The sequence below is a fragment of the Ylistrum balloti genome, unplaced genomic scaffold (assembly GCF_031769215.1).
Source record: "Ylistrum balloti isolate Yb309-2 unplaced genomic scaffold, AGI_CSIRO_Ybal_v1 Utg371000, whole genome shotgun sequence".
In the NCBI taxonomy this organism is placed as follows: Eukaryota; Metazoa; Mollusca; class Bivalvia; order Pectinida; family Pectinidae; genus Ylistrum; species Ylistrum balloti.
Genome location: NW_026782558.1, coordinates 1,159,754 through 1,176,212, shown reverse-complemented (window position 1 = coordinate 1,176,212; position 16,459 = coordinate 1,159,754). Strand labels below are relative to the sequence as shown.

The 16,459-nt window shown below is 34.8% G+C and overlaps 1 protein-coding gene across 1 annotated transcript in view; it reads left to right on the top strand.

Annotated features, from left to right (window-relative positions):
* The window catches only part of LOC132559988 (endosome/lysosome-associated apoptosis and autophagy regulator family member 2-like), a 33,044-nt gene extending 17,730 nt beyond the window's left edge, over positions 1 to 15,314 (top strand). The window contains exons 16-23 of the mRNA XM_060224635.1: positions 145 to 224; positions 1,428 to 1,467; positions 1,711 to 1,953; positions 3,742 to 3,817; positions 4,431 to 4,513; positions 5,596 to 5,773; positions 12,292 to 12,312; positions 15,261 to 15,314. Coding sequence (XP_060080618.1) covers positions 145 to 224; positions 1,428 to 1,467; positions 1,711 to 1,953; positions 3,742 to 3,817; positions 4,431 to 4,513; positions 5,596 to 5,773; positions 12,292 to 12,312; positions 15,261 to 15,314 — 775 coding nt within the window. The remainder of the gene's footprint in view (positions 1 to 144; positions 225 to 1,427; positions 1,468 to 1,710; positions 1,954 to 3,741; positions 3,818 to 4,430; positions 4,514 to 5,595; positions 5,774 to 12,291; positions 12,313 to 15,260) is intronic.
* The last annotated feature ends 1,145 nt before the right edge of the window (positions 15,315 to 16,459 follow it).

Below are 16,459 nucleotides of genomic sequence, written 5' to 3'. Positions count from 1 at the left end.
TTTTACTGGAATGGCCCAAAAATAAAACCTACATTCCTGGATGTGATAGATGTTTTACTGGGATAGCCCTAAGAAAAGACGAATCAGATTTGCTGTTTATTTTTCATTAAGTTGCTCACTAACTGTTTCTGTATTTCGTTGCAGCATTGGAGACACCCTGTACAAGATTGTCAGTAATGTATCTCTCTCTGATATGTACACTAGTGAGGGATACATGTATACAGGTAGGTATATCTATGTTACTATTCAAGCGGTAAATACAAGACTAGAGCTGTTAGGTATACAAAATTTTCACCTGATTATTTGACCTTTGCAACCTGCCACACAAACAGTTACCTATTAGTTTACTGTTCATCAGCATTCAGAATAAAAATGTTTATAATAATCCTTGATTTATAATGATTAATAGTCTATCTGATCATCAGAGCATTGCTGGCTGTGACAGTGTATGTACTACAATGTTATTTTCATACTCTCCGAAGTGACACTGCTTTATTCCTCCGTCTGTCTGACCGTCATAATTTTGTCCAGAGAATATCACAAAACTAGAAAGATTATTAACATGAAACTCCATAGGTAGATATAACTCAATAAGGAGGATTGCAGTGTACAAGAACCATAACTCTCTTTTGCATAATTCAGGAGTTATTGAAACATGGTGTAAACATTTGTCATACTAAGAGAATGTGCAGTATACCAAATTCAGGACCTGAAACTTCTTAATTACAGAATTACTGCCCTTCAATTAAATTTTGTGTTCAATAATGTTGTTTTTCGATTAAGTAAATCCCTGTTGGTTGATGGAGTGTTTTGTATTTGACTTGATATGTCTTCAGTAAATAAATCACAATAAAGTACAATGTCCCTTGAAATCTTGAAAGCAGTTTCCTTGATCATTTCTTGTTTTATATCATTTTTCACCCACTGGAAATACCTTAGTATTGTTGACAAATCTATATTCAAGAGTATGAAGTGACAAGTCTGTCAAAGAGGCTGTCATTTTTTTTTTATAATTATTGCCTCGCATTGAAGATGCAGATGCCCCATGGTTTTCAGGTTCTCTGTGCATCTGTCTGTCCTTTGTTGGAATTCAAAGGTCAAGGTCATCAGGAATTCAGTTGCTGCAAATGTCTTTTCAGTTCGTTTGGATGAGTCTGTCAGGGTTTGTTCTTTATTTCTACACTGGAAGTGCTAGCTCTCAATTACATTTGATGTTCAAAGGTCAAGGTCACCATCACTAATTGATCATTAATCTCTGGCTTAAAATTCAATTTTTTTTTTCACCGACTAAGAGTAGAGGACTCTTGACAGCTGTGTGATGATTTGGTCTGTATTGATTGAGTAGAAAGGTGAACTTTGTAGTAAAGATTGAGAATTATCACATTCATGAGAAACAACACTTGTAATATCCACTCTTTCTTTTACAGGATCAGAGAACGACATCCATTTTTACTTCAGATCTGCGAAGTAAGTCTCTGAATGTTCAAGAATTTCACTTTCAGTGACTATTTGAAGTATGTGTGTTAAATTCTAAGGTACTTGTAACAGGTTATGATAGAAAATTAAGTGTAAAAGGAAGCTTAAAAATTATTTAAGTTTTGTTTATAGAGATAGTGATAGATGCTGTGAAAATGGAAACTTAAAAAGGATTTAAATTTTTGTTGTAGAGATGAAGATACATGCTGTGAAAATATGTTCTGTTTCTTGCAGATCAACTGCTGCATGTTTGTCTGGTCGAAGTACAATTATCTCCCTTCGATGTGATCCGTCGGAGTCAGGGGCTGGAACATTAGAGGTGCCACCAAAGTGTGCGGATGGAACATGTGATGGCTGTAATTTCCACTTCCTGTGGAGAACACAGTCTGCATGTGCTGTGTGTCGAAAAGAAGACTCCGAGAAAATCATCGGAGAATGTCAGGATGGGCAGCAACTCATACATTTCACTCCACCACCGTAAGTGACTTACATTTCACTTGTCCTCCATCACTTTCCCCAGTATGGAACTATTTCACTCCTCTGTAAGTGACATACATTTCAGTGTTTCTCCATCACTTTCCCCAGTATGGAACTATTTCACTCCTGTGTAAGTGACATACATTTCACTTGTCCTCCATCACTTTCCCCAATATGGAACTATTTCACTCCTCCTCTGTAAGTGACATACATTTTCAGTGGTACTCCATCACTTTCCCCAGTATGGGACATACATTTCACTTGTCCTCCATCACTTTCCCCAGTATGGAACTATTTCACTCCTCCTCTGTAAGTGACATACATTTCAGTTGCCCTCCATCACTTTCCCCAGTATGGAACTATTTCACTCCTCCTCTGTAAGTGACATACATTTCAGTGTTCCTCCATCACTTTCCCCAGTATGGAACTATTTCACTCCTGTGTAAGTGACATACATTTCAGTGTTTCTCCATCACTTTCCCCAGTATGGAACTATTTCACTCCTCTGTAAGTAACATACATTTAAGTGTTTCTCCATGACTTTCCCCAGTATGGAACTATTTCACTCCTCTGTAAGTGACATACATTTCAGTGTTTCTCCATGACTTTCCCCAGTATGGAACTATTTCACTCCTGTGTAAGTGACATACATTTCACTTGTCCTCCATCACTTTCCCCAGTATGGAACTATTTCACTCCTGTGTAAGTGACATACATTTCACTTGTCCTCCATCACTTTCCCCAGTATGGAACTATTTCACTCCTGTGTAAGTGACATACATTTCACTTGTCCTCCATGACTTTCCCCAGTATGGAACTATTTCACTCCTGTGTTAGTGACATACATTTCACTTGTCCTCCATGACTTTCCCCAGTATGGAACTATTTCACTCCTGTGTAAGTGACATACATTTCACTTGTCCTCCATGACTTTCCCCAGTATGGAACTATTTCACTCCTGTGTAAGTGACATACATTTCAGTGTTTCTCCATGACTTTCCCCAGTATGGAACTATTTCACTCCTGTGTAAGTGACATACATTTCAGTGTTTCTCCATGACTTTCCCCAGTATGGAACTATTTCACTCCTCTGTAAGTGACATACATTTCAGTGTTTCTCCATGACTTTCCCCAGTATGGAACTATTTCACTCCTGTGTAAGTGACATACATTTCACTTGTCCTCCATCACTTTCCCCAGTATGGAACTATTTCACTCCTCCTCTGTAAGTGACATACATTTCAGTTGTCCTCCATCACTTTCCCCAGTATGGAACTATTTCACTCCTCCTCTGTAAGTGACATACATTTCAGTTGTCCTCCATCACTTTCCCCAGTATGGGTCCATTTCACTCCTCTGTTGCAAGTTACATTCATGTCATTTGGTCCTTGTCACTTCCCTCGGTATAGATAAATAGTATCTCCGCTATAGAATTACATACATTTCAGTTGATACATTTAGCTCCACCCTGGCAAGTTACTTACATTTCTCTTGGCTTCCATCGATAACCCAGAAAGGGATACATTTCACTGCAACAGCGTAAGTTACACATGTTGAAATCAGCCTCTTTCATTTATGAATACATTTCACTGTGACATCACAATTACAATCACTTTACTTGCACTCCTTTCATTGAAATAGATATATTTCATTCCACCACTATGAGTAAATGTATTTAAAAAGTACTGAAAAATATATGGATTTTAAATGAGTTAATTTTGGAGTTTTATGTTTCAAATATGTATTCTAGAAAAAGTGCTGGATTTTGAATTTCTCATTTATTTTCAGAAACTGTGTTAAGAAATCAAAATTTGAGCCAGAAAAGAAGGCATGCACAGTTAAGCTTTCTTCACTACCATTTGGAGTAAGTGTCCTCTCTGTGTTTGTTCCTCACCGGTACTTTGATCATACTTAGCTATGGTAGGAATGAGATTTAAATAGAAAAATAAATCAAAGATGAAATTCATTTTCTCTGAAAAAGAAATATTTGTATATTAATCATTTTGAAAGAACGCTATATTTTAATTTATAGAAATATGTTTTACTTTGTATGATCAAACATATCTGTAATGAATACAGATTGATGTGTTGGTAAGTATGGTAACACATGTAATGTAATTAGTGTGGTATTAATATCATGTGAAGCCAAGTGTCATTTGATTTCACCAAGACAAATTTTCAAACTTTGATTTTCGTTTCTACAAAAATCTACAAAGTACTGATTTTTAGATTAATTTACAAAGTTTTGTTTCTTAAAAAAATTTTACACAGTTATGGTTTAGGTGTCCGAACCTTTTTACCTATATCATCCACATTTTTACCTATATCATCCACATTTTTAAATTAATCACTAGATAAATATGTTGGTTAAAACGAATCTGGAATACAAGGCAGATTTTGCCTTAATATATCTGTTAAATAAAACTTTGATACATTTACAACATTTAACCAGTGTGTGATTTGTATAATGTTATCAGCTCCAGGTTGCCATACCGATTGCAGCTGCTGTGAGCCTACTTCTGGTTCTCATCGTCTTCTACTGCTGGCACAAAAACAGAAGGTAACATCACAGTATATTTTGTATGATTTTGCCATGGCTTGGTCACAAAATCATAGGATACTCTTCAGATTTGTATACAAGGTTGTCTACAGTTCACTTACACTGTTACATAGAAGGCTTACAAGGATCTTACTCATCTGTAAAATCTAAAGGTTACTCCTGAGGGTTACACAATTTCTGTGCTCTTCAAATCTTGTGTCGAAATACAGGAAACTTGTTAGTTTTGCAGCATTATGAAGCCATGAGATCAAAACTAATTGATATCTAAGAAGTTAACTGTATTATACAAGATTTTAAAAAAGCAATTACCTGTACAGCTAAATAAAACCTATTAGTGTTTTCCTTTTAAAAAATTAATGCTACGACTTGCAACCTTTTCATCTGGTATTGAAAAGATCACAGGGTTAAGAATCTAATCCAGCTATTTTGTTCCCTCTGTGAGGAGTTTCAGAATTTGTTAGAACTTTTCCCAAGGCTAAAGTGAAACACTTCAGTAGTAGACACATTTGACTGTAGTTTTAGTTGCACTAATTCATGGAGGCATTTTAGTAAAATACCATTGTGAGAGCATGTTGTAATGTAGCTGTGGTGAAGACTCTTTGAAGAGATCAAGGTGGTTTTTTTTGTCTTCAGTGCCTTTTAAGTTTCATTGGGTATTGAGCATACATTTATGCTCCTCAAAGTGAGAGCCTATAGTTGCTGCTTTGTCCGTCCATCTGTCCATCCATTTGTCAGTTGGTTCATCTTGCCTTAATTTTGTTTGGAGCATATCACAACAACTGTAAGAGGTATCAATATGAAACTTCATCGGTAGATAGATCTCTATAAGGAGAAGTGCAATGTACAGAAACCATAACAATCTTTTGCATAATTTAGGAGTTATTGCCCTTTGTTATTTTTCATACTTAAATTTTGTCAAACTGATTCCCTTGTTAAGATTATTAAAAGAAAGTATTTGAAAATTTTCTTAACTGGAAAAAATCCTCATAGAAATTCAACTGTATGTTAACCAAGTCAATAAATGGATGATATTGTTTAATTACTTTTTAGATGATGGCCTATGTATTTTTGTATATCTTTAGTCTGGAGGTGAAATACATGAAGCTTGCCGAGAATTCTGATCGTAACTATGATGGTGAACTGCCTGGCGTTGACTCGTGCGCTTTAGAGGATGGTGAAGATGACCAGTATGACTCGGTGACTTTCAAGGAAAGCCGTGGTGCCCGTTTCTTCAAGAAACTGCGTGGCAAGAGAGGAAAGGTATGCTAATAGGACACATCAATCACATACATGACATATGTCACTGAAAATGTTGGTACTGCAGTTAGGCACTTGTCACTAGGAGGTTGATAACAGAGTTAGGCACTTGTCACTAGGATGTTGATATCAGAGTTAGGCACTTGTCACTAGGATGTTGATAACAGAGTTAGGCACTTGTTACTAGGATGTTGATATCAGAGTTAGGCACTTGTCACTAGGAGGTTGATATCAGAGTTAGGCACTTGTCACATAGAATGTTGATATCAGAGTTAGGCACTTGTCACAAGGAGGTTGATATCAGAGTTAGGCACTTGTCACTAGGATGTTGATATCAGAGTTAGGCACTTGTCACTAGGAGGTTGATATCAGAGTTAGGCACTTGTCACATAGAATGTTGATATCAGAGTTAGGCACTTGTCACAAGGAGGTTGATATCAGAGTTAGGCACTTGTCACAAGGAGGTTGATATCAGAGTTAGGCACTTGTTACTAGGAAGTTGATATCAGAGTTAGGCACTTGTCACATAGAATGTTGATATCAGAGTTAGTTGATATATCAGAGTTAGGCACTTGTCACATAGAATGTAGAGTTAGGCACTTGTCACAAGGAGGTTGATATCAGAGTTGATATCAGAGTTAGGCACTTGTCACTAGGATGTTGATATCAGAGTTAGGCACTTGTCACAGAGTTAGGCACTTGTCACAAGAGGAGGTTGATATCAGAGTTAGGCACTTGTCACATAGAATGTTGATATCAGAGTTAGGCACTTGTCACAGGAGGTTGATATCAGAGTTAAGCACTTGTCACTAGGATGTTGATATCAGAGTTAGGCACTTGTCACATAGGAGTTGATATCAGAGTTGATATCAGAGTTAGGCACTTGTCACTAGGCACTTGTTGATATCAGAGTTAGGCACTTGTCACAGAGTAGGATGTTGATATCAGAGTTAGGTCACTAGAATGTTGATATCAGAGTTACACTTGTCACTATATCAGAGTTAGTTGAATGTTGATATCATAGTTCGACACTTGTCACATAGAATGTTGATATCAGAGTTAGGCACTTGTCACATAGAATGCTGATATCAGAGTTAGGCACTTGTCACTAGGATGTTGATATCAAAGTTAGACACTTGTCACTAGGATGTTGATATCAGAGTTAGGCACTTGTCACTAGGAGGTTGATATCAGAGTTAGGCACTTGTCACATAGAATGTTGATATCAGAGTTAGGCACTTGTCACAAGGAGATTGATATCAGAGTTAGGCACTTGTCACTAGGATGTTGATATCAGAGTTAGGCACTTGTCAATAGGAGGTTGATATCAGAGTTAGGCACTTGTCACATAGAATGTTGATATCAGAGTTAGGCACTTGTCACTAGGATGTTGATATCAAAGTTAGACACTTGTCACTAGGAGGTTGATATCAGAGTTAGGCACTTGTCACATAGAATGTTGATATCAGAGTTAGGCACTTGTCACAAGGAGATTGAGAGTTAGGCACTTGTTAGGATGTTGATATCAGAGTTAGGCACTTGTCAATAGGAGGTTGATATCAGAGTTAGGCACTTGTCACATAGAATGTTGATATCAGAGTTAGGCACTTGTCACTAGGATGTTGATATCAAAGTTAGACACTTGTCACTAGGAGGTTGATATCAGAGTTAGGCACTTGTCACATAGAATGTTGATATCAGAGTTAGGCACTTGTCACAAGAGGGTTGATATCAGAGTTAGGCACTTGTCACTAGGATGTTGATATCAGAGTTAGGCACTTGTCACTAGGAGGTTGATATCAGAGTTAGGCACTTGTCACATAGAATGTTGATATCAGAGTTAGGCACTTGTCACTAGGATGTTGATATCAAAGTTAGACACTTGTCACATAGAATGTTGATATCAGAGTTAGGCACTTGTCACTATGAGGTTGATATCATAGTTCGACACTTGTCACATAGAATGTTGATATCAGAGTTAGGCACTTGTCACATAGAATGCTGATATCAGAGTTAGGCACTTGTCACATAGAATGTTGATATCAGAGTTAGATTTTTGTCACCTGGGTTTTTGATACCATAGTTTGGCATTTTTCATGTTAATTTTACAAAAATATAGTTATTTTTTAGTATTGAGTACAAAGACATGATGTCATGACCTCTTTAATGTGTTGCTGTTACAGAAACCAAACCCCAAAAGAAGCACTCGCCTCCGCACCATCAAGCAAATAAATGAAGGCACCCCTTGCATCATCACACACGAACACACAGCCTACACCATCCCAAACCGAAAAACACATGGAGCACAGACTGTATCCAAGGTTACACAAACATTACCACATGTCATCAGTAAACACTACACATGTCTCCTGACTTAACTACACAAACATTACACATCATATCATCAGTAAACACTACACATGTCTCCTGACTTAACTACACAAACATTACACACGTCATCTGTAAAAACACAACACATGTCTCCTGACTTAACTACACAAACATTACACACATGTCACATTACACACATGTCATCTGTAAACACACAAACATTACACATGTCTCCATGACTTAACCACACAAACATTACACACATGTCATCAGTAAACACTACACATGTCTCCTGACTTAACTACACAAACATTACACACATGTCATCAGTAAACACTACACATGTCTCCTGACTTAACTACACAAACATTACACACGTCATCTGTAAAAACACAACACATGTCTCCTGACTTAACTACACAAACATTACACACATGTCATCTGTAAACATTACACATGTCTCCTGACTTAACCACACAAACATTACACACATGTCATCAGTAAACACTACATGTCTCCTGACTAAACTACACAAACATTACACATCATATCATCAGTAAACACTACACATGTCTCCTGACTTAACTACACAAACATTACACACATGTCATCAGTAAACACTACACATGTCTCCTGACTTAACTACACAAACATTACACACATGTAAACACTACACATGTCTCCTGACTTAACTACACAAACATTACACACGTCATCTGTAAAAACACAACACATGTCTCCTGACTTAACTACACAAACATTACACACATGTCATCTGTAAACATTACACATGTCTCCTGACTTAACTACACAAACATTACACACATGTCATCAGTAAACACTACATGTCTCCTGACTAAACTACACAAACATTACACACATATCATCAGTAAACACTACACATGTCTCCTGACTTAACTACACAAACATTACACACGTCATCTGTAAAAACACAACACATGTCTCCTGACTTAACTACACAAACATTACACACATGTCATCTGTAAACATTACACATGTCTCCTGACTTAACCACACAAACATTACACACATGTCATCAGTAAACACTACACGTCTCCTGACTTAACCACACAAACATTACACACATGTCATCAGTAAACACTATACACGTCTCCTGACTTAACTATACAAACATTACACACATGTAATCAGTAAACACTACACATGTCTCCTGACTTAACTACACAAACATTACACACATGTCATCAGTAAACACTACACATGTCTCCTGACTTAACTACACAAACATTACACACATGTCATCAGTAAACACTACACATGTCTCCTGACTTAACTACACAAACATTACACCTCATATCATCAGTAAACACTACACATGTCTCCTGACTTAACCACACAAGCATTACACATCATATCATCAGTAAACACTACACATGTCTCCTGACTTAACCACACAAACATTACACACATGTCATCAGTAAACACTACACATGTCTTCTGACTTAACCACACAAGCATTACACATCATATCATCAGTAAACACTACACGTTTTCTGACTTAACCACAAATGATATCTTCTGTTTGTACAACATAACTAGAGGATTACTAACTAAACAATGTGGGTTGAAATTCAGAAAAACTCATTTACGTAAACATTTAGTTCTCCTAAACTTCAATGAGGTTTCTTCCATTTAGTTCGACCTCCATTATAGGTAACGAAAGGATATTTAACACAGTGTGTGGTGAATATCACATGTCTCTAAGATGCACGTGTAGGTTCCTCTTGGTTATTAGTTGTGCCTGTTTGATTTTGGGACTGATCAGAAACACAAAATGGCTGACAGGTGGCCATCTTGGTTTTTACAGTTGAGTTTGTTATCTGTTTCTTGAGAAGGACTTGATAGATCTCCCTCCAATTTCATATGTAGGTTCCTCTTAGTCCCTTGTTTGATTTTGGGACTGATACAAAAAACAATATGACTGAGAGGTGAGCATCTTTGATTTGGCTGTTAAATATAATTATTGCTATTTCTGCAAAAGAATGTTCAAATTATTTTCAAATCATTGAGAGCAAAAACAGGAGAGAAGAGAAAAGAAGGGAAAAGATCCAACTTTTAAGGAGCAAATGAACAGTGGTGGGTGCCAAGAGCCCTCTGGAATCTCTTGCTGTAGTTTTTAGTTATCAGTCATAAAAATCATCTTACTATGTAAATTAATTGTATCATTCAATGACATAACACCTGTATAATTATCAGGCCTAGCGTTAATGAAGTATTGCAGGATGTTGAATACAAGTGTCATACTAATTATTACTCAATCTAATATTTACGCATGTCATTTGTATCATTTTCTCTGACCTGCAGCTGTGTTCCTCGTCAGTGTTTTATATGTGTATTAACACTGTCCATATATGTTATTATCTGTCCATTGATTGTGTGATTGATGCAGTAAATGTTATTAAAGTTTGATCTCGGTATATATGTGTATGTTGTCTGGGGATACCTACAAATGAACTCTGGTAAATTGAATAACAGGTAAAGCTGATTACCTAAAATTTAACAAAGCTTCTTTGTAGTTTTTCCGTGATAGCTGAAACAAAATGGATATTTAATCCATGTATTTGATTTTATTTAGCCATTATCCTGGTCATTTTGAGTTCATCAATTTAAAAGTTTCAAGAAACAAAAATAACATTCACAGTTAGTTTTGTTATCTTGGAACAATCTCTGTTTTTTGGGGTTTTTTTTTGTTTCAGGTACAAAACAAAAACTTTAAACTTCACATTTTTAAAAGTTTTTTTAGCTGATAACACAAAATAAAAGTTAATCGCATTGAAATCTTTTAAAAATAAAACCTCAGTATTTTCACAAAGTTTGCCTTAAAAAATCATATTTCCAAACAGGCCTTATTTCATGGAGACATTTTAAAAGGAGAAAAATTCATGCCAACTGTGTGTTAAGATAACATTACACAGGACTTGTTCATTCATGAACACATATCATCACACATTTAAGGGACTCTGGTGTTACTGATTTTTGTGATAATATTTATTGAAAAAGTTATAAAGTCAATACCCGTACCTATTAGGGCAATCAATTTCATTTTGTTTTCCTTTCTATGAATATTACTCTCCTTCAAAAATATAATAAACATTTTTTCCTTTGATATTGACAAAGATTAATTTCCCTCAGTAATATGGTCAACTTACCCTCAGTCGTACGGTAATTTTTCCCTCAGTAATACGGTAAATGTGATTTGGTTTGATATTTACGTACATGACATTCCCTCACTATCACGGTAAATGTGATTTGGTTTGATATAATTACGTACATGACATTCCCTCACTATCACGGTAAATGTGATTTGGTTTGATATAATTACGTACATGACATTCCCTCACTATCACGGTAAATGTGATTTGGTTTGATATAATTACGTACATGACATTCCCTCACTATCACGGTAAATGTGATTTGGTTTGATATTTACGTACATGACATTCGCTCACTATCATGATAAATGAGATTTGGTTCGATATTGACGTACATGACATTCCCTCACTATCACGGTAAATGTGATTTGGTTTGATATAATTACGTACATGACATTCCCTCACTATCACGGTAAATGTGATTTGGTTTGATATAATTATGTACATGACATTCCCTCACTATCACGGTAAATGTGATTTGGTTTGATATAATTATGTACATGACATTCCCTCACTATCACGATAAATGAGATTTGGTTCGATATTGACGTACATGACATTCCCCACTATCACGGTAAATGCGATTTGGTTTGATATTTACGTACATGACATTCGCTCACTATCATGATAAATGAGATTTGGTTCGATATTGACGTACATGACATTCCCACACTATCACGGTAAATGTGATTTGGTTTGATATTTACGTACATGACATTCCCTCACTTTCACGATAAATGAGATTTGGTTCGATATTGACGTACATGACATTCCCTTACTATCACGGTAAATGTGATTTGGTTTGATATTTACGTACATGACATTCCCTCAGTAAAATATGGTAAATTTAGGTTAAATTTGGACTATATATGACTTTTGCCCTTTAGTCACTAATACTGTTTAGGTTATTTTTGTACATTATCATATCTGTCAAGTAAACATCATTAAGTCATGATAATTGTGTATGATATTATTTTCCTGTTGTCACACCAACAGAGCAGTGATGACTTCTTTTCTGTAAGTAATAGTCCTAAAGGTGATTGGTAGTGTTACGGTGGCGGGTACACACCCACCTATACCTTTACCAGAAGAAGGTGGAGATTTAGAGATATATCTACTTTCATCTATCTGTACTGAAACATTTGAAAATTGTATTGTTTTCAATATGATTCACCAAGTTAAGAATGTGAAAAGTTACACATAATGAATTTAAAAGTACCTAGTTTTTGCACATTTTAACAAGATATCTAATGAACGCCTAGATAGACTTCATATTCACACATTAAGTATAGTATTATGGTCTTGATAGGATTGATCACTGATTTAAGGGTCAAAGGTCATGCAATGGACCACTTTTGAATTGAAAATCTTTTACAAAACATTTCATATTTATATTATGTTATGGTATCTCCTGTGATATGATATTATTCTATAAAGAAATTGTTTCGTTTACAATAAGCTCTAGTTTGTTATCATTCATTCTCAATATTTCCCTTGCCTTGTCTCATCAGCGTTACAGACCAATTTTGTCTTTAGAATTTATTGTATGTAATGATAATGATATTTAGTTTTCTTTAAACACTGAAATATCTATTTTACTTAAAATGGTTCTTAGATTAGTATTCTGGTGATTGGAGTAGAAGTTTGCAGAACGCACTTGCTTTATAATTACTTTATCACATTTAGTTTTGTTTTATTTGTTTGTGAGATGTATGTTTCCTGTTATTTGTTTGTGAGATGTATGTTTCCTGTTATTTGTTTGTGAGATGTATGTTTCCTGTTATTTGTTTGTGAGATGTATGTTTCCTGTTATTTGTTTGTGAGATGTATGTTTCCTGTTATTTGTTTGTGAGAAGTATGTTTCATGTAAGTACTATGAAGAAAAAATTAATACTGTTAATTTTTATCTCAATTTTATTTTATCAATTCATTTATAAGCTAAGACTGATGATACTCCTAACCATAAGGCATTATTTGCCTTTCTAATGATGTAACAATGGAATGTTATCCTCCTTTATAAAAAAATTTTCCATCCATCATAATTTTTTGCGGGGTGTTACACTAAAACTATAAGAGGTATCAATATGAAACTTCATAAACAGATCGATCTCGACGAGATGGAGCACAAGAATTATAACTCTCTTATTGCCCTTTATTATTTTTCGTAGTTAAATTTTGTTCCATTTGGGCAGCATAAGCTGACCCTAATGGCCCTTGCTAATGGTTTGCTTTTGAAGTGTAGGTTTTTATGGTTTATTTATATATTGTTCGTTTTGTTTGTTTGTTTGTAGAGTGTATAGTTTGTTGGCATGTTTGAAGCTATCTATAAATAGCATTTGGATGATGGGTGTTCCTACTGATAATACACTTGAAAATACACCAGACTTAGGCCGACATACTAATGGCATCCTCAATGTAGTTATACTACAGTAAATCCAGAGGGACAAAACATCACATTTGTTTCAAAAAGCACAGGATGGGCTTATTACAAGACATTTACATAACATTTGTTAACAGGCATAGCCTTACTATATATACCATCTTCAGCAACACTTCGATTCACTGTTTACAAATTTCTTTATGATTAACAGTTTAATTTTTATTTTTAAAATCTCGCCTACATTTCATTTCTGTTCAAATGGATCTTCACTCATGCAAAGTCACAAAGGTCAAATGTGTATCATGCAACTTCTAATTTAAAAAAAACCCAGATTACTTGTTTGAAACACTAGCAAGTCCAAGGGTATAATTAGATGGACTAGTCCAACTCTGATGGTCACCAAAATGATACGAGTAAAACTTCTATAACAGAGGACTATTTAGATAAATCACTAGTACAGGTTTTGTATAAAGGGGGGATAACTCCTGGGTGCTTTGTTCACATTCATTTAAACTTTGTCATATGTAGTAAGTCATCAAAGCTTATAAATTGATATGGTCAGGTCCAGGTTGTTCAAAGTTGGTTTTGAGCTAACCAGTGGTTTATAAAAAATTCAAATTACTTCTGCTGAAAAAAACAAAACCGTTATAGTCTTCACACAGAATGTATTACTATGACTTGTCTACACCTATGCCATGAAAAAGAATTTTCCCTATTTTGTTTAATGGGGCCTAGTGTTTTGGACTTGTTTCCATGGAAGCACAGTGGAGTTTCTTAATTGACCAATAAAAAAAAAATCTGATGCATAGCGGGGTTTCAAGGGATGGTAGCTCTACCTGAAATATATAGGATTTCAGGGGATGGTAGCTCCACCAAAAATATACAGGGATTCCAGGGGATGGTAGCTCTACCTGAAATATATAGGATTTCAGGGATGGTAGCTTCACCTTACATAAACAGGGATTACAGGGGATGGTATATGCAATGATTACATGGTAGACAAAGTACTTTCGTGTAGGTATTTGAATTTGTTGAATCGGAAATGCTGGGATTTTGTCAGTACCGGTAATTATTGGGAAGCAAGGGTATCAGCAATCCTGGCCATAGTTCTAATTATCAATTTAAATTTACATTCCAAATAAAAGATAGATAGGATGGCTTCCTATGTGAAGATCTGTCACCCAAATTACTTTCATATTGACAATGGTTACAATCTGACTAACGTTCAATAGTTCTACAGCTATTTACATTTCTGATACCTGGTATATTATTTCAAAATTTCAAATGTCTATTTTACTAAGTGAAAGAAATAAAAAAAAAATTCACTCAATTAATTTGTATTTATCCTTAAAACAGTGATAATTCAAACTATATATGTAAACCTATTACTTTTATTACCTATAATTCATGTAATTAGGTCAATAGACCACCATTGTACATCTATGATGGCAGTGTTGTGTAGAAAGTACTCCTTTGTGTACAATCTAGAGATAATGGAAGGCCATGATTTGAAATGTAAATATGTGTACATGTAAAAATGAATTTCCTGTGTCCATGGTAAATTTTTTCCTGTCTTTAATTTTAGGATGATGAAAATCCGTTTGAGCCATCTAATGGAGAAAAAATCCCGCTTACATAACCTAGAAAAGGAAATGGACATGTGATCTGTTATAACGGACATGATGGGACCAAGTGACATCTAATACTGCAGTTCACTTCTGAAGAATTTTCCACGGAGATGTTGTAACTGCCTTGTTATAGAAACATAGAGGGCTGAAGGGGTGCAATTTTCAAACGCACAAAAACAGGAGAAAATATCTTCACCACAGACAAAACAGCAACTTCAAAATCCAACTTTCATGTTACAGTTGTTATTCTATGATTTTAATTATATTTTTTAATTTTTTAAATATATCATACTTTGCTTTGTCCCAAATTTTTCTGTGGTACATTATTAAAAACATAATGTTTTCTTTTCTTTCGAAAATTATTATGTAACATATATCAAATTTTAACTGAGATATTAAGATTTCAACATGAATCATTAATCCAAACAAAAGGACTTTTTCTCCAGATATTATTGTTGAGAAGAAAACATTTTAGATATTCTGAAAGCTTATATTCTGAACAGGTTTTAAATTGATAACTAAAAATCTAAATAGAATATACAAAACACATAGTGATACTGAAATATTTCTGGTTTTCAAGTTTATTAACATTTATTCAATTTTTCTGGTTTTAATTTACACTGTATACATATTTTTTTTTCAATTTTAATTTCATAATAACTTGGTTGATCTGTATTCTAGTTACTGTTTCTGTTATATACCAGATATTACCGGTAACATAAAACTGAGAAGGTTTCTGAGTTGTGAATTTTTTCATTTATTTATTTCTTTATTATTATTTTGTTTTAATTGTTCTTTTCATTAGTTGGGCTTTGAAGAGTAAATTTTGAACTCATCGTTAGCTCACACAGGGATCACCACAAGTTTTCATATTGAAATATTTGAGAAATATCAGACAGGAAATCAGATTGGTTTTTTGCCCCTGTAGTCATACAAAATCATTGAAAGGGAAGCGAATTTTATCACCTAAAGTTGGCCATATTGTTTGTGAAGCTTTATTTATTGTTGCTGGTTACATGGAGCATTACCAGGGGTGGGAACATTTTTTTTTTTTTTTTTTTTGATGGAGATTCAAGATTACAGATTCTTTTGAAGAGAATTGTTCAATTTTGCATTATTTTTTTTTTTTTTTTTTTGTTTTTTTGCAAATTCACAA